A 25049-nucleotide genomic window follows, 5' to 3' on the forward strand; every position below is an offset into this window, starting at 1 on the left:
TTACAGGTGCAGTGCTGTGAAAAAGCATTTGCCCCCTCTCAAATTTTCATTATTTATTAATTTTTTTTATTGCGTATTTGTCACATTTAATGTTTTAGATCATAAGCTCATTTCAATATTAGACAAAGGCTTATCCAGGGCTGGGTTGTGGGGCCAGCAGCAAACCGAGAGCCAACTCACCCAGGAGCAATCCAAGACAGATACCCGAACCACCTTAACACTTTTCAATACAAAATGCCCCCACCCTTTTTTTAATGATGACTATATTTATTAAGGCTAAAACAAAACAAAACAACACAAACAGCTATCGAAACCAATCTGGTCCTATGTGGGGAAAAAGTAATTGCTACCTAAGCTGGTTGTGTCACCCATGGCAGCAAAAACGGCAGTGAACTGTTTGCGATAAAAGGCATTGAGGAATTTGGCCCGATCTTTGCAGTATTGTTTTGGGACACATTGGAGTGTTTTCAAGCGTGAATGGTCTGTTTAAGGTCACACCAAAGCATCTCATCTGTCCTCTGAAAAGTCTTGGGAATCTATAGGATCTTTTTTTGTTCGCTCGTGGCATAGATATGCTCTTGGGACTAATTTTGATACACTGGCCACTCCTGGGAAGGTTAACCACTGTCCCAAAGCTTTAAAATGGCTTTATAACCCTTTCCTGACTGATAGACGTCAATGATTATTTTGTTGCTGTTCTGGACAGATCTTTAAACTGCTTCCCTTTGTTAAACAAGTCTTATTTAAGTTATGTTTTGATTCGACAGGTCTGAAAGTAATCAGGGTTAGGTCAGGGTTTTTTTTTTTTGTTTTTTTTTTTTTAACGAAATGGGGGTAAATACTTTCTCACAGTACAGTGTGCATACTATACATTTTTAAATTCAGATATAGGTATGAACACCCACTTTAAACATAAAAAAGATTCATTTAACGCACCTTTGAATAAATTCTTTAGTTAAATATTGGTGACGTTTTTTCTTTAATAGTCGGTCAGATCAGCTGATCTCCATCGTCGGTCGGACAGCAACGGCCAGCGCTAGCTAAACATAGCTAGTAGTAAAAGTTATGACAGGACATGTCAGGTTTAGTGTACCATAAGGTAAGATGTTTGTCAGAATCCCGTGTATAAAGCAGCAGTGTGTTTGCAGACTCGTCTATTGTTTAACCTGCGTCTGTAGTCGGAAGCTAACAGTCTGTTAGCTTACCTCACCTAACTGTGCAGGTACCGTTAGCCGGTAGTCATTAGCCACATGTAGGTCACCACACATCAAACGGGCGCCGTTGCAAAATATTAGACGATGTACATTGTGAAGCCGTGGGTGTGTTTTTAAGTAACTTGTAAGGTGTCAAGCGTTTTGAGTGACACTTAATGCGTTTAGGTTCGGCTTTTTTGTGGCCCGTTGGTTAGCTTACGGTGAAGCTACCGTAGTGTAACGTAACGATATAAAACAGACGGAACTTTTTTTTTATAGAAGTGAAGAAGCCCCTTGAAATATCTCATACCTAGTAAGTCTAGTTGCCTTGTCTTTCAAGCTCTCAAGATTATACTTAGATGTTTCTGAGTTTAGCTTGGCCATTTTCTGCCAACAGAGTCCTCTGTGCACCAAAATAGAGCCAGCAGTCAGTAAGCAAACAACGTCTTAACAGCTGGCAGCTGAGTAAACAGTTCACTCGGACACCAGACAGTGAAATTTACTTATTTATGTACTTTCACTTTTCAGGTTCTGACCTTGGTAAGCAATTGAGCATCTGGCTACCAACCAGACTGAACGCTCTAATCTGAGACTAACTATGCCTTATCTCTGAGAATGGGAGGAAGTGGATCCAAAGCCAAAGGTGTCTGGCCTTTCTCAGGCAGCGGAGGCGAGTCAGGAAATGATGGGAACGAGCAGTCTCTGGCCCGGCTGAAAGGCTCTAAGAATGCAACACCATTTGTTTTTACAAGGAGAAGGTAAATAAATAATACAGTGGATATGCTGTTGAAAGGACGTTTTCTATCCCACCCTTGAGTTTGAAAAAAATCCATTCACACAATACTAACACATACATTTGCTATGCAAATTACACTCGCCCTGAGACAAAATGCAAGCCTAGTTAGCAGTTCCAAAATATTATTTAAATTACAAAAACAGCTCTTGAGGAATACTGCCAAAATGGCATTTTGCTTTTGTCCTAAGTTCTTAATAAGCAAATTGCATGCCAAATATTAAAGGTCATCTTTAATTAATTTTTTGTTTTGATTTTGTTGACATGTCTTAAACTGTCATATCCCACTAAGTCATTTCTTATCCTGATAACAATATAAATCAATATAGTGCATTTATTGTAAATTCTGTGAAAGGTTTATATAATCACCACGCGGAATCACCCGCTCCAAACACTGAGTTAAACTGGCACCGATTTCTTTTGTACATTTAACTTAAATAATCAAAAGTGAAATAATTATGGGCCTTGTGTGGAGTTATAATTTTTAAAGCCTGTTTTGTCCTCCATTTGTAGAATGACCCTTATCTACTCACCCATTCAAATGCCTAGTACTACCTAGTAGCATATTTTTTTTGTGCCAGAGTGGCATTTGTGCATTTACAGTTTTATAGGCCACACTTTACTTTATTACTGAAATATTGTCCCACTTTAAACTGTCCACAGTAAGGTTTCTAGATTATTCTTGATTTCAAAGCCAATAATTTTATTCCTAGTGGGGTTAAGCATTAATGTCAAAATAATCCAGTAAATAATTTTTGTCACATTTAAAAACCCAGACAAACCAAAAAGGCACATTAATAAATACATGAGGCTCAAACGTTGGAGGGGAGTGAGAAATTTGGGTGGGAGGGGGGTTTGTTGTTGTTGGGTTTTTTTTTGTTTTTTTTTTAAACTTGACAACCGTTTTAGATGCGACTATCAGCAAGCAAGTAACGCCTACACCTCCTCTATGTTAATCCTGACACAATTGTCCACCTTCTGTGTTGGCAGTTCTTTGTATTATGATGAGGACGGTGACCTCGCCCATGAATTCTACGAGGAGACGGTCGTGACAAAAAATGGCAGAAAGAAGTCCAAGTTGAAGAGGATCCAGAAAAATCTAATTCCACAGGTGAGCTAGGAACACGCTTTTGCAGTGGCAGGGCGATATAGGGTCAGTGCCATCACTCCTCCTCCTTTTTCTTTTTCCTTTTTCCAGGGAATTGTGAAGCTCGACCACCCGTGTATTCATGTCGATTTCCCCATCGTCCTCTGTGAGGTGTGACACGTTGCACAGTGACCGGTCTACAATGACGTGCAGCCACAGATCCTCTTTGCTGAGCATCATTCAAGTCTCGAGAGCTGCAGTCAAGAACTGCCGAATGGGGCTTGCAGAGGAAAAAGGAAAATTCAAACTGTCACATGAAAAATGATATATTGAATTAAATGTTATACATTTGAATTCAACAAGTCTTTATTTTGACATTCACAAAAATAGTGATGGTACAAGTTGTGTTTCCACTACCCAGCTGATATGTATGCAGACTTGGAGAATACTTCGGATGAATTCGTGTTTCTCCTGTTGAGTTTTTTTTTTGTTTGTTTTTTTTAATTTTGCAGGGCAAAACATCTGTGACGTGAAAAGGGTTTAATGGTTCATGCCTTCTGTGAGATGTAGACTCTGTATGTGTCTTTGTACATGTGCTAGTTTTGGGTTCATGTGTGAACTACAAGTGCAAGATGTATTTGCAGGGTGGGAATGATGAGGGATTGTGGAATTTGTATATATTTATGTTCTGTATTGTCACGTCTGAGTTAGTCTCAGTTATTGGCGCTCAGACCTGCACTAGTGAACATAATGTACTGTAAATAACATCAGATTTCTTAGTTGAAAATACTTGAATAAATGGTTTATTGAGCAAAATCACTCAAATCTTCTTTTTTTTGTGTTATTTTTCATATTGGCTGAAGCTTTCTGGTGCAGTTCATCTTGTTTATTGTTACTGCACTGGGATGTTTGACCTTACAGTGCAGAATAAAAAGTTAGACACCGGAAGACCGTGTTCTCATTTATCATATTAGGAAGTGAAGTTCTTCCCCTTACATCTGAGTTTAGGTCCTGGATTTACACTAGTGTGCAAAAAGTCTTTAGTCACCCTTCCTTTCTTTGTATTTTGCTGGGAAAATGGGAAATCGGTGCAGTGATTTATTGAAATTTGCAGACGTAGATGGAAACACAACATACGAGGTCAAAAACAGTTTTTCCACAGTTTTAACAAGCTTGAAAATCAAGATTTGTTACAACTACTTTTATTTTTCCACACGGCCTAAACTTTTGCATTCAAGCTTTATTCTTCAGGAATAGTTCTCCAGGTTTATTGAAGGACTTTCAGAGTTTTGGTTTTTGGCTCCCTTTTGTTCTCTGTTGATATGATCCCACACTGCTTCATTAATGTTGAGGTCCAATCCATGGTTGAGACTTCCACTGTATGTTTTACTTTCCAGGTGTTATGGCAGGTCATTGTCATCCTGAGAAATGAAGCCTTTGTCAATCAAATGCTTTCCATATTATTTTGCATGGTGGATCAAAATCATATGTATTCACTTCCATCAGTTTTGACGAAGATCCCCAACACAACTGGCTTAAATGAAGCAAAAAATCACGACAAAGCCTCTACTGTATCTTATAGATGAAGTTGAATGACCTACAGAAAAACCTGGAGAGCTGTTCCTCTAGACCACGTGAAAAAAAAATACAGAAATGTCTGGTCCATTGATGTAAAATATGAAGAAATGAGGCCTGACAACAATTTTTTTCACACTACACTACAAGGAAGATTTTGTTACTTTAGTATTCTGGTAGCCAGTCATGATTCTTACATGGCTTACATGAGTGTAATGTGGTAACTTGAGACTTGTTGGCGTCTGTGAAATAGGAAACATCTTGTGTTTTGTACTACAGTAAAAACATTATTTTTTTGGTGTCTGTGGACACAGAACCGGTCGTGCTTCTCTTTTCTAAGAAAACAAGTAAAACTAAAATGTCAAGCTATTTCTGTGAACTTTAGAAAGCTAACAGCAATTTTTATTTTTAGCTGAAGAGGAAGTAGACAAGATTGAATTGATTTTATACATGTTCGCAAGAAATCCTTTAAGTTGCTAACTATTCAGAAAATATTAAGTGAAGTGCAGATTGCATTCAACCAAATGGTGACTTTTGAATGTGGGGTCAGTGATCCCTGTACTTGTGAAACAGCTGTAAGCGTAACCCTGGCATCTCCAGATTCTGGCTTATATTTAGTTTTCCTCGTCACCTTCTTGAATTTCTGTCTGGCCGTGCTTTGAGGCTGCCGGTGAAAATCAAACTTCTTTTTTTTCCCCCCTTAATTTTTTTCTCCCATTTTTATAAAAAAAAAAAAAAAATCTAAACTCAAGACATCTGCAACATAAAAGCCACATTTCCTCTAGATGGCAGCAAAAAGCTATACCTGCTTTAACTTTTTTAAATCATGCATATTTACTTCTTTGTGTGGAGTTTGCTTTCCCAAATAGATAAGGATGAAATTAAAAGCTCAGCCTCAGATCGTGACAGGTTTTGGTTGTTGTTGCCAGCTGGTGTAGTATCAACTTTTAATGGCGATGTAAACATATTTCACTGCGCTCAGATGACAAATCCCCACAATAAATGGGTAGGGCTTCCTTTGCAGGCATTCTCTGGTGTCTGTAATTGTGTGGAATGCGGTCGGAGCGTTTCGAGGCCAAAGGTCAGCCCCTTTGATGTGTTTCCTCTCCATTGGTCTTTGATGTTTCGCTTAAAGGATGAACGCTTTCCTGTAAAGTCATAAAAAATGCACTAAGTTCATGAATATGACACCAAATAGCAGCGCTCTGATCTGCGTAATGTGCTCTCTGATGTATGCAGTGTGTTTATACGGGGAAAAGTTGTCCATGGGGCTGAGGCTGAGAGAGGCAGTCACTATAAATTATCAGCTGCCTTGAAATACAACTAAACCATACTTTGAATTATGAACAGTAAAATAGATATATTGTTTACATGGGAGTAATTTAACAAGCTGTAGTGCTTTAAAGTAAAACAAAGGCGCTTACTGTAGCCATTTTTGTGCTAGTTCTCACATGGATTCTGTTACATTTGACTGTGTTACAGTGAGATCATATGTAGTCATTACAAATAAGTCGAGGAAACTTGGTGGTAATCTCCTATTTTTTCTAGTAAAGCCACAAAATAAGGTTATAGTTACAAATGATGTAATGTATGCACTCCTCAGAGACTGAAGAATTTATTTTGATGAGTGATGAAATTTTTCCCCCACTCAAAATGTTACGTCCGTATCAACGTTTTGGGATACGTGCTCCTCAGTTTCAGACTTTGTTTGCATTATGAACCTTTAAATGTGGGTTTTGTTGTATTCTTATATAAACTGGATGTTTGGATGTTACAACCATTTATAATTCCTCAGTTCAAATTTACCAAGTCAGAGCATTACCCCAAATGTATCACAATTCATAAAGTGTTTGGGACAAAAAGTGAAGATAGTAGGGTGTGTTGGCAGTTTCCCTGCCATTGTTTTAGCTTCCTGACGATCCCTGACTTCAGCTGATGTAATGTTCAGGAGGCAGAGGTCAAAGGGAAGCCGAGAGTAGACGGAAATGAAGCCATTCCTTTGTTCCTTTCCCTCCCTGTTCATTCACACGGGTCTGTCCGTGGTCCACTTTTTCCTTACTCTGCAGAGCCCTAGAGAGAAGCTGATGACATGGTGAGGTGAGTCAGCAAAGTTCAAAAGCAAAACAAGCGGAATGGATTTTGGCACAGGAAACCAGAGAATTTCCAGGCTCCCCCACCTCTTCCTAGTCATGTGCTCAGGGATCTTTTAGTTAACATGTATCTCCTGGGGAAAATGTTACCTTTTCCAGGAATGCCGTGTTTCAGATCTTATTCATTGAGTACAGACGTAAGCAAAAGTTGTACCTGTTATTAGAAAATCACCTTCAAGTACAGCGCACATATGGATTCCCCAATTTTTCCAAATCATCCCAGGTTGTTAAATTTAGGTAATTACGTGTTGGTACATGGCCTTTACTATCTCCTCTCCACTGCCATATCTACTGTGCTTGGCAACATGACAGTATGTGGTACTCGGTTCCTCTGTTAAGCCCTCGCCAGTGGCTGTCATCACATGCTCCAGGCAGCAGTGAAATCTGTGTGCCAGATGCCTCTTGCCCACTTTCTGAAGTGTGTTCAAGACATTCAAGTCTGCATGAGTGGAAGGAAACTTTAAAATACTTAAGTACCAGCAACCAAAAGACTTGAGATAATAATTTTTCACTAGTCAAATAAAAAGAAGCTTTGAAAAATACACCACTGGTAAATTTAAAAAATATATTCATCAGACCAGTGAGATATATATATCTCAAAGGTAAATGTTATACCTGTAAACTGAACTGCACATGAAAGATGATGCACTGTGTAGCCCAAACAACCAAACTGTAAATTTATTAAAACATACTGTTGACATAAAAAAATCACGTTTTCAGAAGAGTCTGTGGAGTCCATTGAAAGATTAAGTAAGGCTAAGTAGCAGCCAGGTGCTACTAATCAAATGCACTTGATTAACTGATTATCAGCAAGCATGAGAACCTCTATAAAAGCAGAAACGTGGACAGTTTGCTGCCACAGTCATCCTAAAATCAAATCCCTCAGCAAATTAATTCTATTGGTCAGACTGTGCAATCCTCAGAGAAATTTCAAAAAAAAAATTCAGATTGCATCTTAGACTCTACAGGTCTCGGTTAGCATGCTACATGTTAAAGTTTACGGCGCTACAATTAGAAAAAGACTGAACAAGTATGACTTGTTTAGAAGGATTCAAATCACAAGTCTTGCACATGCTGTGTCCTTTGTGTCCTTTGGGCATATGAGATCAAAGTGAAGATGTCTGGCCATAATGAGTGCTGTTTGACAAAAACCAAAGCATACCAGCAGGTCACCATAGCATTTCAAAGAGGAAAGATCATTTGGAAGAACCAAACATGATTTATTGAGATAGAGAAATTAATTTATTTGGCAGTTAGACTTCAATGACCCATCATGGCAGGATGGATTCCCAGAGGTGACAGGATTTAGGACAGGACTCCCCAGAGCCTGAGGTGGAGATGGGGAGGAGGTATGAATGCATGAATGAGAATCTGAAAGGGAGAATGATGGAGAGCACAGATTTAAAACATGCAGATTGGAAGCTGATTGGGTCAAAGAAGGCGGGCCGGAAGATGATTGGAATCGAGTAATGATAACAGAAATGAGTTTGGCAATGTGAGAAAGTGGTTATGAAGTACAGACCAGAAGCGGCCAAACACTCAGAAAAGGAGGCAGATGAATGATTACAGATATTCCGTACTGAACTTATGGACGACCTTCATATGAGCACAAACACCTCATACCAACTGTCAGCACGGTGGTGCCGGGGTGATAATTGGGGCTTGTTTTGCAGGCATAGGACACTTTGCAGTCGTTGAGTCGACCATGAACTACTCTGTATACCAAAGTACTCTAGAGTCAAATGTGAGTCCAACAGCTAAAATTTGGCTGAAACTGGGTCATGCAACAGGATGATGATCCCACGCACAGCAGGAACTCTACCAGAATGCCTGAAAAAGAAAAGAATCAAGGTGTTGCAATAGTCAAAACCCAACTTAAAAAAACTAAATAAAAATCGCCTCCATCAGATTTCTCAATATCCTTAACACGATTGTCATGCAGCTGAAAGGTGAGTTGTAAGCATGGTCTTATATTTAGGGATGTGGTACAGTGCCCTGCTGTGACCTTTTGTAGATATTGGCATCCCTGGTTACAGTGTATCTGTTTCACGGAGAGTGGAGGCGAACTTTCTCGGACCGACCCATTCAGGCGCTGAGCCGGGACACGAGGGTTAGCCTTGAGGAAAAAGAAAAACAGGACGCAATCAAAGCACGTCTCGCTAAGCTGATACTCGAAGCAGTTTGAAGTAGTGACGTGAAGAAACGAATTAGAGCCGCTGACAGATTTTTTTAAAGGATGTCCATTTCCTTTCTCCGGCCCCCCCTTTTTCCTCAGACCGAATGGAACATCCCATCCCGAGAGTGGTTTGGCACTCGGGACTGAACGAGTTGCAACTGACAACATCGCAGGGGGTAAGTTGACTTCTGTGAGTTTTACATACCGCAAGGAGCCGGAGAGCCGAGGTTATAAGACACAGCACAGCTGCATGTGCTCCTGTAAAGTTACCCCGTCGTCTTTTTCTTTATACTGAATTTTCTTTTCCTATTTGTTTTTAAAGCAACGCCAAAACGCGGAGTGAAGTTGTAGGCTTCTGTCTTCGGGGGAATGCTTCCCCAGCCTGCCAGTAAAGGTAAGTGTATCCATCTGTAGGGAAGCTGAAGTTGATTAACTTTACCTTTTTATCGTTGCTAATAAAAGAGCTGCAAACAGTAATTAAATTGAAGGCAATTTATGTTAACAGCTTGCTAGAGGTAGAATCCAGTTTAAAGAAGCCTATTTTTTGGATAAAAATTGTATTACCATTTTTCTTTTCTTTTCTTTTATTTATTTTCTTGTTTTTAAGAAAATATTAATAGTCTGCAGACATTTATGTAAATTAATCTGCAGTGGCAATGTCACAAAAGAGAAGCTTGTGCTTCATGTCCATGTAATTATAAAGTTGGTTTTGAATAAATAAAATGGAAACATGTTTAAGGTTTGTTTAAGAGAAAACACCATGTGCATTCAGGAAACTAACATGTCATTCCCTCCTGTGGATTGTAGAGCAGAGTGTGGCAGTCCTTTTTGTCCATCCACATCTGAAGACATGTTGCACGGGACTTTGTCAGCTTGGAAAGCTCTGCTGCTGATTGTCCCGCTGTGGGATTGCCTCTTTGCTCTGGGACTGCAGCCCACGAGATGGCCACTGTATTCCCGAAAGCCTCTGCTCCTTGCTTGGAACGCCCCGATTGAAGATTGTGCCCCGCGGCATAGAATTCATTTCCAGCTGGACCAGTTCCAGATTGTGGCTACACCCAATGAGGGCTTTGTTAATCAGAATCTGACCATCTTCTACAAGGAGCGCTTGGGCTTGTACCCCTATTTTGAACAAGATGAAACACCGGTGAATGGGGGACTTCCGCAGGTGGCCAGTCGCACACGGCACCTGGAGAAAATGCCAGAAGATGTTAAGAAGTACATACGTTCAGAATGGGCCACTGGTTTAGCTGTTATCGACTGGGAGGATTGGCGTCCCCTCTGGATACGTAACTGGGAAGCCAAAGACATTTATCGCAGACATTCTGAGGAATTGGTGCGCCAGAAGAACCCAACCTGGCTTCCTGATCAGGTGAAAAAAGTGGCCCAGCAGGAGTTTGAGTTGTCTGCCAGGCTGTTCATGTTAGACACACTGAAGCAAGCTAAGAACCTGAGGCCCAACCAGCTGTGGGGTTTCTACCTGTTTCCTGACTGCTACAACCACAACTACGTGCGCACTCTGGAGAGCTACACGGGCCGCTGTCCTGATGTGGAGGTGTCTCGCAATGACCAGCTGAAATGGTTGTGGACTGAGAGCACAGCCCTCTTCCCTTCCATCTACATGAGCAGCTTGCTGCGCTCATCAGCCGCCGGACGCCAGTTTGTGCGGAACCGTGTGAAAGAGGGGATGCGTTTGGCCTCATCGGGCGATGGCTTGGCACGTCCTGTCTTTGTGTACACGCGGCCCACGTACATGAACTCCCTGGAGCAGCTGACCGAGGTGACAGTCTAACTTTGGAAACAGTGCCAGTGTTGAATTTGGTTCCTCTTCCTGGAACTTTTTTCCTGCTTTTTCCTTTAAGACACTAATGAAGTTTCGAACCAGCCATGTTACTGACTATATTCCGAAACATTTCTTCTATCTTTTTCCTGCTAATTCTTAGTAAAAGCCTGACATATAGAACCGTCACTGAGCACTAATGTTAATGCATGCTGTGTAGATTCATCTCTTATCTGCTGCTACAGTCCCTTCCTGTGCTGCTGGCATTCAGACACCCCAATACCTTTCATTTGTGCAGAGTAGGCAGGATGGGTGTTGGTCAAGTTAAAAGTCACTCTAAACACCCTTATTTGCTTATAGGAGAATGAGAACAGAAGAGCTGGGCCTCTACTTCACATACAGTAGCCTATGAACCTCTGACACTTACTTAGCTGACTGTTTTCCTTTTGTTTGACCTGTAATTTTTTGCAGACTGACCTTGTGTCCACGATCGGGGAGAGTGTGGCCCTGGGAGCAGCTGGAATAATCATGTGGGGAGATATTGCTTATGCACACAACAAAGTAAGCGTCCACACATCAATTGCGAAACGAACACATCAATCACTCAGATATGGTGTATGCATTTTTTTGGAACAGATGTTATCATCTTAACTTTTGAGCTGCTCTTCTCGTCTGTGACATGCGAAGGCATTTCATACTAGGAGATATTTCTCAAAGTTCAGGGTTTACGGTTAATGTCTTTGGCCACATGATCAGGTGCTGATTAAACACATATACGCTGACTGGGGCTTTGACTTCGATTCCATTTTGGGGCATTAAATCCAAAATCTTGAAATCATCATTAAAAAAAAGGGATGTTCTGCAGCAGTTGACCTGTTTATTTATTTTTTCAAAGTTTAGTTTTCAAACGTATTGGACAAGGATACATTTGAAAAGGTTTAAATCATGTCATAATATAACAACAGACACGCAAAACTAGACTTTTGTAACGATTTGAAGTGCAAAAGGCCCAAGCATAAAGAGACTTCAACAAGACAATTTAATTTCCGCACAGTGAGCTAACAAAACTTTTTCTGTAATTTTACATGTTTATTTCTTTCAATTTAAGCCCAAACAACACTTCTATATTATGCAAAAAAAAATCTTAGATCTTTGTTGGAAAAAACACTTGTTTTCCTTATATTAAAATATCTCAGGGATTAAATGTGTAAGTAAAGTTCTTTACACACCGATATAGAGGAGCTTCATTGGTCCAACCCACTTAGGATCAAAGTGGACTGTTCAATGTAAAATCATTTTGACATCCGTGGATTAGAGTGACTGTTAATCTAGCAGTCCCCAGCACCACTGGATGTAACTGAGTACATTTACTCAGGTACTTTATTCAGAATAAATGTATTTGTACTTTAAGTATTTCCACACAGCGTCCTGCTTTTACTCCATTACGCTTAACCAGCTTGGATAAATAATCTCTTTCATGCCTCCAAGCTATAAAAACGCATATTCCAGACTATTGATGCTCAGATCACACCTATTTTATACTCTTTACACTGGCTCCCAATAGATTTAGGATTCTGGCATTTGCATACAGAGCACTTTAGTTATCCCAGCTGCTCGCTGTCTTCATTCACAACTCAGAATCTGTTGTTCTGCGTACGTGACTAAAGACTAGGTAGAAGAGAGCCGTTCACTCTGTGGCACTACATGTATAATTATTATTGTTATTACTCTTTTATTATAAAATACCCATTTTATGGGCTATTATGACACTTAATTTTCCTATTTATTGTACTCTTTGTTGTGTAACAGCGCTTTGTGACATCTTTCTGTGAAATACGCTTCATAAATAAACTTGTGCACACAACCAAAGTAAGCATGCACACAACGATTGTGAAATTAAACACATCACTTGGATACGTCGCATTTATTTTTAACCACAGATGATATCATCTAAACTTCTGAGAGCATGCTGATTAATAAACAGCCTTTACTCACTTACAAAGTGTATTTATAGCAATTTGTACTCCATACCAGAGCTTTAGTTACTTCATATTTTTCAGATTAATTGCGCAGTACTTGAAGATTTCATGTATCCACTTATTTTTTCCCATAGACCACCTGCTCTGATCTGGATAAATATCTGCGGGGCACACTGAGTCAGTACCTCCTGAACGTTTCCACGGCAGCAGAACTGTGCAGCCAGACCCTTTGCGGCTCTCACGGGCGATGTCTGCGCAGAAACTCAAACAGCGACGTTTACTTGCATCTGAATCCCCTCACCCACGACATCGTCGAGAAGAACGGCAAGCTGACGGTCACCGGTGAGCTCGGCAAAGCAGACGGGTTAAGTTTTGAAGCAGACTTTCAGTGTCAGTGTTACAGCGGGTATCAGGGGGAGCTCTGCGATCAAACAGACCCGCTACACCAAAAAGGGACGGCGACTCGAGCCACAGCAGTGGCTCTGCAGTGTTTGATCTTACTGATTGTCTGCCTGCTCATCTGTTAATACCTATTATGTAACTGTAAAAGTCTAAAAGGAGCACAAGAGGAGAGGTGAAGGGAAGATAGGTGTGTGTGGTTTTTTTCTGTTGCTGTATATCGTAAGAACCGCTGTGGAAATTCCAAGGTAGTGTTTGTTTCTAACTTTTAATCATTTAAAAAAAGAAAAAAACTTGCTGGAAATGACCCTGTTTACATTGTCCTCTCACTCGCCGCTTGCCAAGGTGTCCATGCTTCTTGTAGAGAGGATGCTTCTGTGGTAAATGCTGCGAATGAGTAAATGTATGTGGTGAAAGTGGAAAACGATTCACTTAAATCTGATAACAGCACAATATATTTGAAGTGCCTAATTTCTTTTAAATCTTCTTTAAATTGGCCTCTTTCTGACATCTGATGTGTTTATAGAGGCATTCGCAGTGTTATTATTTATTTGAATGTATTTTTTATACGATATTATTGTCCAAAACATGACTACTACTTTTTTAAAAGGGTGACACATCTCCACTCTACGAGCCTCATGTTTCAGTGGCCTTTTGACTCCAGAAGCACAGTGTTTCTCATATTGATGTCTCTCATACAAAAATGGCATTTGTCGGTGTAAATAAACTTCTTTGTTGAGGTTGTTGTGTTTTAATTTAAGGCTGCCTAAGTGACACTGGGCGAGGGGCCATGGTCACAACTGACACAGGAGGGAGAACTCAGGTGTATTAGTGGTTCAGGATTTGCGCAGGCGGTTTGTGCGGAAAAGCCATTCAGGCTCAGACAAATATAGCATCTCCAATCAGCCTAAGATGAATGTGTTTGGACTGTGGGAGGAAATTGGAAAGCTCCAGCTAACGTGCAAGTTCAAACCCAGAACCTTCCGGTTGTGAGGCCATGGTGCTAACCGCTGTGCCAGCCAGTTTTGGATAAATAAACTGCTTTATCGTGCTTTGTGTGTATTTTTAGTAAAGTAAGTGTGACGCTTTTCTTTTTTTTGTAACTACATAAGGAGATAATATAGCTGAGATATGGTTTTGGGAGTAATACAGGCATGATTTTGTTGTCAGCAGTTGAGAGTGAAGCCTCTGCGGGAAGCCTCTGTGGCCAGGGGAGTCCGAGCCAGCTAGTTCTCAGGGATTGACTCATTTTGCCAGCAGCACCCTCATACCCCCTTCCCCATGTAATTGTAGGTTTTCGTTAACCACTGGTTATTTTTATATGCTTTTAAGAGTTGAGCAAAGCACGCATTTAAATTGCAAGGTGGAAGAGTTCATTATGGCTTCGCTTGGTGGTTTTTCAGAAAACGTCAAGCTTTCTTAAGTCCCCCAATAAACTGTTGATTGTCATATTTATATTCTTTTTAAATTCAAACAATCTGAAAACTGTTTTCAAGCTGTACAGTGTGATGGGAGGAAGTGCTAACTTGCCTGTGACTTTAAATCTGTGTTCTCCATAGAATGATTTGCATGTCTCTTGTTATTGGTTGTTGGAGGTCCTGTGGACACTTCTAATTGGTTCAGCGTTTGTTACTTCCCATTTTTCCTGAATATGTGTTTCAGATCATGAGACTTGTGGGTATTTCACAAGGCCACACGCTCCAATCCTTCTCTACTTATAAAGTCGGTGAGTCAGTGTTTGCAAGCTTAATGTTAGTTAATTTCACACATTATTTTGACACTAGAGCCTGTTATTTCTAGCCAAGTTTACTGCATTACACAACATCTGTAATGATCAGAAAGCTTTTGGCGTGTTAAAGGTGTTTGAAAAGTAATAAAGTAACAAGTAGTGAATAGACACATTTAAAATTCCTGGCTCGTAAACAGTAGAAACTCTTAAAACTCTTATTGATTTGATTTGCCTTACAACTGGAAAAGCTTTGTTTAAACAAATAGCAACATTTTGCAATATGCTCTTAAAATTTCATAATACTGCTGGGTAACATAAACACTGTTTCCTTCCTGCCAGGGATGAGGTCCTTGAAGCCTGCGGTGCTGCAGCACTTAATTCTGATCAGCCTCGTCTCAGGGCTGCACTATCCAAATTCACCTTTTTCCAAAGTACCTTTCCTGACTGTGTGGAACGCCCCAACTGCCAAATGCCTCTCTCAGTATGGCGTTAACCTTGACCTGGGGATGTTTAACATTGTCCACAACCAGAATCAAACCTTTATGGGTCAGAACATAACCATCTTTTATGATGATAAGCTTGGTCTGTATCCAAGGTATTCCCCCCAGGGAGAGGCTATTAATGGCGGGGTTCCACAAAACAGCAGCCTTGACAAACATCTCAAAGTTGCCAGGGAGAATGTAAACACCTATATCCCTGACAGGGGTTTCCCAGGCCTGGGTGTGGTGGATTGGGAAAGTTGGAGACCTGAATGGGAGAGAAACTGGGACACTAAGAAGATATACCAGGATGGGTCAAAAGCACTAGTGAGGTCTAAGCATCCAGACTGGAGCCCCAAACAAGTAGATGACGCAGCACGCATGGAGTTTAGCAAAGCTGCGAGGAATTTCATGGAGGAAACTCTGAAACTGGGGCAGGCGGCAAGACCTGATGGTTTGTGGGGCTATTATGGTTTTCCAAACTGCTACAACTACTACAGCAACAAAAGCACAGGCTACACAGGGGAGTGTCCAGCTGTGGAGTTAAAGAGAAATAACAGGCTTCTATGGCTGTGGAGCACCTCCTCTGCTCTGTATCCCGACATCTATCTCAGCATCCAGATGCAAAGTCTCAGCAGAGAAGTGCTCCTCTACTGCCACCACCGCATCCTGGAGGCAATGAGAGTAGCGGATCAGGTGACTCCGTTCGCACCGCCCGTGTACGCCTATGCTCGCATCGTCTACACATACACGCTGGAATTTCTCTCTCAGGCAAGAATCAGACGTTTCAACTCAAACATTCTGTGTCTGTCGTGACTGGGGCTGCGTGTTTTGCTCACCTCTCTGTTTCTGTCTAACAGGAGCACCTGGTCTACACTATCGGAGAGAGTGCCGCTTTAGGCTCTGCTGGTGTAGTTCTTTGGGGTGACCACACTCTTTCTAAAACTCAGGTACAATAACTGACTTGTCCATTTGATGTAATTGGCTGTAATAGTGAAAGTGAGGATGTTACATTTCTCACTGATGCCTACAAGGGTCTTTGTTTTATAAGTTACGCTTTTAAAAAAATTTTGAAAGTTACACACAGGAAACTGTATTGCACAAAAATTACTGAAATGAAAAAGAAAAAACGTACTTTAAAACTTCCTTATTTCATATTCAAGCTCTTTAGTTTTAAGGTCTGTTTGGAATCGCTCCACTGTATATTTCATTTGTTACCTCTTCGCAACAAGGCCTCTCAATCCTGCTGAACACACACAGTACTGGTAAAAAAGACAGTACACCCTTTTTCAACCATAAGGATTTAAGTTTCAGGACATATTCAAATCATCCCGCTCTTAGCAGGTCTTAAAGTTAAGTGAATACAACCTCAGATGGAAAACAAGATATGATATATTGCACCAGGTCATTATTTATTTAACAAAAACGAATCCAAAATGCAGAAGCAGTGTGTGGAAAAATACAAAATATCCTTACTGCTACCTAAGAAATTGAGATGGAGAATAAACTTACACTTGATTAGCTGATCATCAGCAGTGTTGGGAAGGTTACTTTTAAAATATATTCCACTACAGATTACAGATTACATGCCCCAAAATGTATTTTGTAATATATTCTGAATACTTTGGATTACTTGATATATCATCATGCTTTTTTTTTTTTTACAACTACATGAATGTATTGCTGTGTGATTTATTACTATTACTGAAGACTACTCGCCATACCAATACCAACTAGATTTTTAAATCTTAATATAAAATGAGTAACAGTAGGGTGGACATTAGGGTAAGGCTGCACTTTTTGCAGCGATCTCGTATAGAAAACTATTCCACGCATATATAAAACAGGTCTGCGTCTCCGAACCGTATTAAAGGGACCTCTGGCTAATACGTTAAGTTTTGGGCTCATAGACGAAAACTCGCTTGACTTTGTTGTCTGGGTCAACTTTGCTAGCGAGAGACAGAGAGAGGCGCTGAAAGGCTGCTCCAACGGAACTTATTGTTTCGGAGGAAAACACGAACACGGTGTACAATCGAGTCTTAATAATATCTTATTTACAACTGGGCTCGTCAGGCACTCTTTTTGGCTGTAGTGGTTATTATTATATTTACATGCTTCCAGCTCCCATTTCTGCTCAATGACAACTCGTACTTTTCGACTATCCTTTTTCTCCCTCCTCGCGCTCACAGATACATAACGAGTATGGCAGTCCATTCTCCCTGCAGCACGGACTACACTGCCCATGAGGCTACATTCTTTAGGGCGATGCCTGTAACACTCTATTGCCTTCATATTAAATCATTTTTGTGAATAATTTTTGTAAAATAATTCTTCACGTCATTATGTGGGCCGCAAATAGAGGTGACGTGGGCCGCCAGATTGACAGACAGGCATAAGAGCCTCTAAATAGGCTACGCGTGTTGTTTAGGTTTCCTCCGGTGTGGAATTACCAAAAATAGAGAGAGCATAGCCTAATATGTGAAACAGGAAAAGACCGCCGTGTAATCCATTTATTTCAACAAAGTAACTGTATTCTGAATACCACCCTTGTAACTGTAATGGAATACAGTCACTCATATTTTGTATTTAAAATACGTAACGGCGGTACATGTATTCCGTTACTCCCCAACACTGATCATCAGCAAGCGTGAGCACCTGTGTGAAAGCAGAAGTTTTACCAATTTAATGGTCTGGAGCAAGACCCAGAGGTCAGACTGTGCAATGCTGATAAGAGAAATCGCAATAAAAAACCCCTGAGCTTCATTTCAGACTTCACGGGCTTCCATCAGCTTATTAAATGTTCAAGTTCATGACTGTGCAATTAGAAAAAGACTGAACAAGTATGGTTGTTTGAAAGGATTGCTAGGAGTACCTGTTCTCTCTCTGAAAGAATGTTTCGGCATGTTCGGCATGTGCCCGCAAACCACGTTGAACTGAAGCAACATTGTAAAGAAGAGTGGGCCAAAATTCCTCCAGAACCATGTGAGAGACTGCTAAAGTCATACAAACAAAGCTGTTTCGGCATGTTCTGGAACAACGTCCTTGACGGATTGTTAAAACCACACACTGCATATCAGCACAAATACCTCACACCAGCTGTCAGGCACAGTGGTAGAGGGGTGATTCGACACCTTGCAGTCACTGAGTCGATCACGAACTCCTCTTCACACCAAAATATTCTAGCATTTAAAACCTAGTTGAAACTGGGTCATGCAACAGGGCAATGATTCCCAGCGAGGCAGCAATCTCCTACAGAGTGGCTGAAAAAGAAGAGAATGAAGGTGTTGCAATGAGAATTAAGAGAGCTGTAAACAAGTGCCTGCAAACCACATTGAACTGAAGCAACATTGTAAAGAAGAGTGGGCCAAAATTCCTCCAGAAGCATGTGAGAGGCTGCTAAAGTCATACAGAAAGCTATTACTTCAAGCTACTGCTGTTAAAAGTGGTTCTCCAAGCAGCTGAATCGTGGGGTGCACTTAGCTTTTCACACGTGTCTTCTGCATTTCGCTTTAGTTTTTGTTAAATAAACAACATGGTGCAATATGTCACATGTTGTTTTTCATCCAAGGTTGTAGTTACGTGATTTTAAGACCTGCTAATGTCTAGATAATGCTTTTATCCTATCCTGATATTTAGAAACCTCAGAAATGTCAGAGGGCGTACTTTCTTTTTTAATGTGACAAATATGTGGTTTCATTTTATAAAAGGAGCTCTCTGCACAGCTGGACACTGATATTTGGCAAACATTACTCAGATGGGAGTAAATGAAGCATTTACTGGAGATTTTTTTTCAGCTGCAGATTAAAGTGGTTTAAACAACAGGTCTTTTGTATATGGGACTGAGTCAAAAGAAGCCAGAGCGCTTGTTTATGTGTTCATGAGCATCACCGGGTAAAAAACAAGGTGGCACATTGTGTTTTTAACAGTCTATTGATGATGATGCTAGAGTGGCGCTTTTCTCAGCACCTTTTGCTTTGACCACTAATAATATCTTTAACAGTCTTAATGTATTTTTTTCATGCTGAGTAAAACAGGACATGTTACCTGCTCTGAAATACGTCTTTGTTCATTTTGTAATAACTTTAGACTAAATAACATATCCATGCTGTTACCTGAGCATGCATATAGCTTAAAGATTCTGTTATGTAAAGTTGCATTAAAGCTTTTATTGGGCATTCTTCTGCACATCCCTGGTTTATCATATCCTGTTTCTTTCCTGCTTTCAGGCTACCTGTGCTGCCGTCAAGTCCTACATCGATAACACTCTGGGTCCTTACCTGGTAAACGTGACATCAGCGGCTACGCTTTGCAGTCAGACCATGTGTTCCTCTCATGGACGGTGTCAGAGGAAGGATCCACAGTCGAAGGCCTACCTCCACCTTGACCCTGCCTCGTGGAAGGTGGTGTCCAAGAGGAAACCAAATGGATGGAGGAAATACAGAGTTTTAGGACATTTGCAGCCACGTCATGTAAAGCTAATGGAGTCTGAGTTTCAGTGCAGGTGTTACGCTGGATGGAGGGGTCAGAGCTGCTCTGAGCCTGTTCAGCTATAAGACTTAGGCACTTTTGAAACTAGTAGCTAATTAATGGCTTCTTAGCAGTGAATGTATCAAGATACACTAAGACACTTTATTAGGTACACCTGGTTAGTACCTGGCTGGACCCTCTTCTGCCCTAATTCTTTGTGGCATAGATTCAACAAAGTGCAGGAAACATTCCTCAGACATTTTGGTCCACACTGACACGATAACATCACGCCGTTGCTGCCAATTTGTCAGCTGCACATTCATGGTGCAAGCCTCTGATATCACCACATCCTAATGGTGCTCTTTTGGATTGAGATCTGGTGACTGTGGAGGCCGTTTGAGTGCACTGTCATGTTCAAAAAACTAATTTGAGACGATTTGAGCTTTGGGATATGAAAGCATCTATCAGAATATGAATACACTGTTGTCATAAAGGGATAGCTATGTTTAGCAACAATACTCAGGTAGGCTACGGTGCCCAAAATGTGCTAAGAGAAAATCCCTCACACCACTATTTCATCACCACCAGCATGAGCCGTTCATACAAGGCAGGATGGATCCATGTTTACATGTTGTTTACACTGACTGTACCATCCCAGTTTCACAGCAGAAACTGAGCCTTGGCAGACCAGGCAAAACTTTTATAATCTTCTATTGTCCAACTCTGGTGACCTTATTCGAATGGTACCCTTAGTTTCCTATTCTTAGCTGAGAGGAAGAGCACCCGGTGTGGGCTTCTGCTGCTGCTTCTGTTTCAAAATTTGACGCGTCATGTGTTCAGAGATGTTCTTCTGCATACCTTGTGCTAATGAGTTGACCTCTGACCTCCAGTATCAACAAGAAATTTTCCCCCAGAGTAACTGCTGCTCACGGGATATTTCCTCTTTTTCAGATCATTCTCTGCAAACCTTAGAGATAATTGTGTGGGAAAATCCCAGAAGATCAGCAGTTTCTGAAACACTCAGGCTAACCTATCTGGCACCAACAACCATGCCATGTTCGAAGTCACATAAAATCACCTTTCTTCCACATTCCGATGCTCAGTTTGAGCAGCAGGTCGTCTCGACCGTGTCTGCATTCCTAACGAGGCATTATCCCATGCATCAATAAGCTGTTAGACAGATGTACCTAATAAAATGTCCGGTGATTGTATATTATTATTTGAGTGACAGAAATCAGCTTTAAACTTTGATGCACTACAGTTTTTACAGAGGGTTTCCTCTACTGCAGTATTTTGTTTTATTACTTTGAACTTTTCTTACTTTGTCCATAATAAGGTTGGGCACAGAGTCTGAATTCAGTGCTCGCTTTCTGTTCTTTAATGGTATTTTAAGGCGTGTTACTAGGGGTAAAAAAAAAACTCAGCTTATCAGTGAAGGAGCGCTGGTGTCCAGCAGCTGAACAATGCAGTATTTGTATACTCAGAGACATTCTGATTTCATTTAGGGAAAAGGTTTGATTGCGACTCCGTCCTGTATTCACGTTAAACAAAGAAGCAAGAAACAACTGTCAAGACTGAGCAACAATTTAAAGTTGAAATATTTAAATACATTATTATGAGTTCTTTGGGGGTAAAAACAGTTACAAATTAGTGCTCAGAGAACACTATTATAATCTCTTTAAACATTTGTGCTAGGACCAATTAATGCATGAAACCTGCAGGTGTTCTCCTGGATTTTAAACGTCAGAACTGGATGATCATGGCTGCTGTAGCACCATCTCTCTTTTCCTTGATAGTTTATTTCCATAATAAAGTCATATATATTTGATACTTTACATTAGCGTCTCTTGAAATATCATTTCTGCACGTTAAACCTGATCTCACCAGCATTCCCAATGTTGGTGGAACTACTACATGTTGATAGTGCATGACACAAGACCATGGACCTGCTCACCTAAATAGTCAAAAGAAGGAACACTAGAGTCCTACTCAGACAGCTGCAGGGCAGGGCTGCGGCTGCAAGAATGCAATAAAATACAAGTTGAAGCAGCTCATCGCAGTTTTCTACCAGGAATATGAGATCAGAGACGGTGCACTCGTAAAGTGAAGTAATTGTGACCCCAACTGCTGATTAAAATCAATCAACTGGAACCAAGAACTACTCACAGAATATGTTTGGTTCTTCCAAAAGGTTAAAATAATGTGCAGAAAAACTGAAAATCCATCTCACAATATAAAACTTATTTTGTGACGAGTATAGAACACATCAACATTAATAATGTTAAAAAGTACATCGGGGCTCTTTGTTTTGTAGTTAACATTTATGCTTTCTCTAAACTTTTCTATGTAAAATTTATACATTTATACCTTTACACCAGCAGGTGGTGGTGCTGGACAACTTACTAACAGCAAAAGGGCATCAGACATCAAGGTCAAAGCTCTGAGTGCTAGTAATAACCGAAAAAGTCAAATAAAAGCAGAAGTAAAGCCCGGTTTGGCTGTGTATGTCAGGTTCTGATAAGTTTACATCTGTGCTGTGCAACAGCTGGGGTGCCCACTATGAACTGAACCCGCTATAACACAGAAGCAAAGGGAGCAAAGAGGTGACCTTGATTGATTTAAGAGTGGCGTGTACAATTCTGCCTTATCTGATAGAAACGGCTGCCGCAAACTGGTGTCACTGATGGTAATTTCCCTCCTCTGTCCCCCGAGGCTCAGTATACCAGAAGAATAGACTCCTACAAGGCCCCACTGTTTCCCATTTCCGGCTTTATCATAACTGGCTGGATTGTGAGGAAATGAGAAGAAGATGGGTGCTTATTTTGAAGGCGCTGGTGAGTCTGTGCTTTTTGAACATCATTTTGGCCTTCATAGGTCATTTTGCAGTTGTTTTCTAAAGAAGACAGCTGCCTCGACTGGTTTTCAGCGACCAAGGACAAAATTGAATCTATCTCCTTAAACGCTGTGTTTACCTGTAGTTACCTTATAATGACAGTCTATAATAACTGGTGGTGACAGTGGGAAGGAAAAACTCCCTTTTAACAGAAAGAAACCTCCTAATGATTACATGAATAAACCTAAATGCAAGTTTGAAGTCCGGCCTTAAAAGTAAAGATCATTGTATCAAAGTCATTTAAGTATAAGAAAGAAAAATCTGATTCAAAATAAAGTCTTGAATTTTAGGCAGACTTTTACACAGTGTTACCATCCCTCCATTTTTCTGATTAAACCATAGTTGTGCTGGTTCTGATCCCCAAAACCCTTCTTTGCTAAAGTTATACAGGTCATAAGTCCTTCACTTTATAAACAGCCTTTTCAAATCCTTTAAAAAAAACAAAACAAAGACCCTTTAAGTATCTGTACATTCACGGAGGCCGTTCTGATCACTTTATCTGCTTCGAGCGGTCGTTTCCTCTTCCTACACCCTCCATCAGGTCTCTCAGGCCCTCTATTTCTCTATCCTCTCATCTCTGCATTTCTTCATTTTGGCGTCTCGCTCTGTCACCCTTTCATGGTCACGTCTCCCCTTCCCCTGCTGCTCGGTCTAGAGATCGTCTCGCTTGCGCTCGGTTTAATAACTGTTTTGTCACGCTCGGTCTCTGTGTCCTTCAGAGGAGTCGACTCTCTGATCAGGTTTCTTAAAGATCTGATGCGCACTTGTTTACATGATTTATGTGTGTATATGCCACCCCGGCCTCGGCATTGTGCACTCATCGGGCTGTTAAATGCTGAATAGTCACCGTGAGAATGTGAAGAGAAGAATGATGCCACATTAATGTGTGCGTGATAAATCTGCGTGCTTAACAAACAGCTGAAGTCAGGGGAAACACGGATTCTGGTGCTGTGTATAGGGGGAGGGGAAAGTGCTATGTTAGAGAGCAGAGGGAGGAGTTTGGGTTTGATGGAAGGGTCAACAGAGAACAAATAGCACTGATTTCTTTGAACCCTAATTATAACTAAGAAGTAATCATAGCCATGACGAAGGTTTGTTTTTCTGCAGAAATATGAGCATTTAATTTTTCCTACCATTAAGCAAATGGCTTTCCAGTCTAAACTTGGCTACAGAATAAAAGCTTCTTTTTTTTTTTTTTAATTTTTGAACCAACATTGTTACCCAACATTGTTACATTGTTACCCTATTTAAATATATAAATGCTAGTTTGTTTCATTTGAAAGACTTGGTACCAAATATGCAGTGACTTTTTGGACTCTGAGCAGTTTTTTAAAATTGTTTTTTTAAAGATTTGTAATACATTAATTTGTGATCTTGTCAACAGAGCTGCTTTTTATGTCAGAGATTTTATAAAAATCAAGTGTTGACAAGCAGCACATGAACTTTTATATCCTTTAGGCAAACAGCACCTCTCATGTGATGCACGGCTCTATTTCAAAGTAAAAGGAGCTCATAATGAGCGAGCAGGCTGTAAAACCTGATGGAGAGCTGTCTTTGAATCACCTTTTATAACAACTCTTTGTAACTAAATGTAATCAGAGCAGTGAATCGGAGACATGAAATGAAAGGCTGAAAAAGCAGCACGCCGGGGAGGTCACCGCGTCCTATCTCGAAGGAGATGCAGTTTTGATATCTTTCCACTCCGAGCTTGCTCGTCCACTGGCGGACTCACAACCAGGCCACGTCACGCAATAGCGATGATTGATGCATTCGCACGTGAACTAGTGTAAAGATAATACAAGGATGTACAGCAACTTGATGTGTTTTATGTGCACATTTGCACATAAAACACACCAATGTGATATGAAATGTGTTTCTGCGTTATTGCCGTTGAAGATTTGCTTTCTGTGCTGTACACCTCCTGACGAGAGGTGACCTGACAGACTGCCACGTGACTTGTCGTGCGACGGGCAACACTGTGCTCAACCTCAGTCCCTGCCCCGCAAGACCCCATCAGAGCTCAGAGAATATCATTCAAAAGCAAGAGGAAACTCACATTCACACACTTACTATACAAAGGTGGCTCCTGCCAAAGTCACACAATAACTGTGTGTGTCCGGGGGCCACTCAGGTGGAAAATTACACTGCCCAATCAATCGCTAATACAAAGTATTTCCTCCGGCAGGGGCCAATCAAACGCTCACAATATGCCTTCTCCTTGAGACAACGGCCAATCAGTTGCTCACAATGCTTGCCACTGTCATGTTGATGCTGATAAAATGTAATTATTCTCTGCTTTTCACACACACATATTGATGACACAGGGCAGTGATGAATGTGACAATAAAT

The 25049-nt window shown here is 40.7% G+C and overlaps 2 protein-coding genes across 3 annotated transcripts; both read left to right on the forward strand.

Annotated features, from left to right (window-relative positions):
- Positions 1 to 121: 121 nt before the first annotated feature.
- Positions 122 to 3998, forward strand: tusc2a (tumor suppressor 2, mitochondrial calcium regulator a). 2 transcript variants are annotated; one of them, XM_080891763.1, is made up of 4 exons: positions 122 to 1506; positions 1722 to 1951; positions 2977 to 3097; positions 3185 to 3998. In XM_080891763.1, the coding sequence occupies exons 2-4, from the start codon at positions 1809 to 1811 to the stop codon at positions 3248 to 3250; spliced, it is 330 nt and encodes a 109-aa protein (XP_080747889.1). In that variant the 5' UTR covers positions 122 to 1506; positions 1722 to 1808; the 3' UTR covers positions 3251 to 3998. The 2 variants fall into 2 exon arrangements, with proteins under 2 accessions (XP_080747889.1, XP_080747888.1); XM_080891762.1 differs by having other exon boundaries at positions 122 to 1099; positions 3185 to 3997.
- Positions 3999 to 9207: 5209 nt separating this feature from the next.
- LOC308402245 (uncharacterized protein) lies at positions 9208 to 21634 on the forward strand. The gene is made up of 8 exons (XM_080890932.1): positions 9208 to 9368; positions 9782 to 10754; positions 11226 to 11315; positions 12868 to 13257; positions 14795 to 14858; positions 15201 to 16111; positions 16201 to 16290; positions 19567 to 21634. Exons 2-8 carry the CDS (start codon positions 9825 to 9827, stop codon positions 19891 to 19893), a joined length of 2802 nt encoding a protein of 933 aa, XP_080747058.1. The 5' UTR covers positions 9208 to 9368; positions 9782 to 9824; the 3' UTR covers positions 19894 to 21634.
- Positions 21635 to 25049: the final 3415 nt, after the last annotated feature.

Source organism: Rhamphochromis sp. 'chilingali' (genome assembly GCF_963969265.1).
Source record: "Rhamphochromis sp. 'chilingali' genome assembly, chromosome: 9".
NCBI lineage: Eukaryota > Metazoa > Chordata > Actinopteri > Cichliformes > Cichlidae > Rhamphochromis > Rhamphochromis sp. 'chilingali'.

Excerpts from the sequence above, each read along its gene's own strand:
- tusc2a (XM_080891763.1), top strand. The coding sequence starts at position 1,809 with ATGGGAGGAAGTGGATCCAAAGCCAAAGGTGTCTGGCCTTTCTCAGGC. Across the intron at positions 1,952-2,976 it reads TTTGTTTTTACAAGGAGAAG|TTCTTTGTATTATGATGAGG; the intron begins GTAAATAAATAA and ends CTGTGTTGGCAG. Across the intron at positions 3,098-3,184 it reads AGAAAAATCTAATTCCACAG|GGAATTGTGAAGCTCGACCA; the intron begins GTGAGCTAGGAA and ends TCCTTTTTCCAG.
- LOC308402245 (XM_080890932.1), top strand. The coding sequence starts at position 9,825 with ATGTTGCACGGGACTTTGTCAGCTTGGAAAGCTCTGCTGCTGATTGTC. Across the intron at positions 10,755-11,225 it reads CCCTGGAGCAGCTGACCGAG|ACTGACCTTGTGTCCACGAT; the intron begins GTGACAGTCTAA and ends AATTTTTTGCAG. Across the intron at positions 14,859-15,200 it reads CTTCTCTACTTATAAAGTCG|GGATGAGGTCCTTGAAGCCT; the intron begins GTGAGTCAGTGT and ends CCTTCCTGCCAG.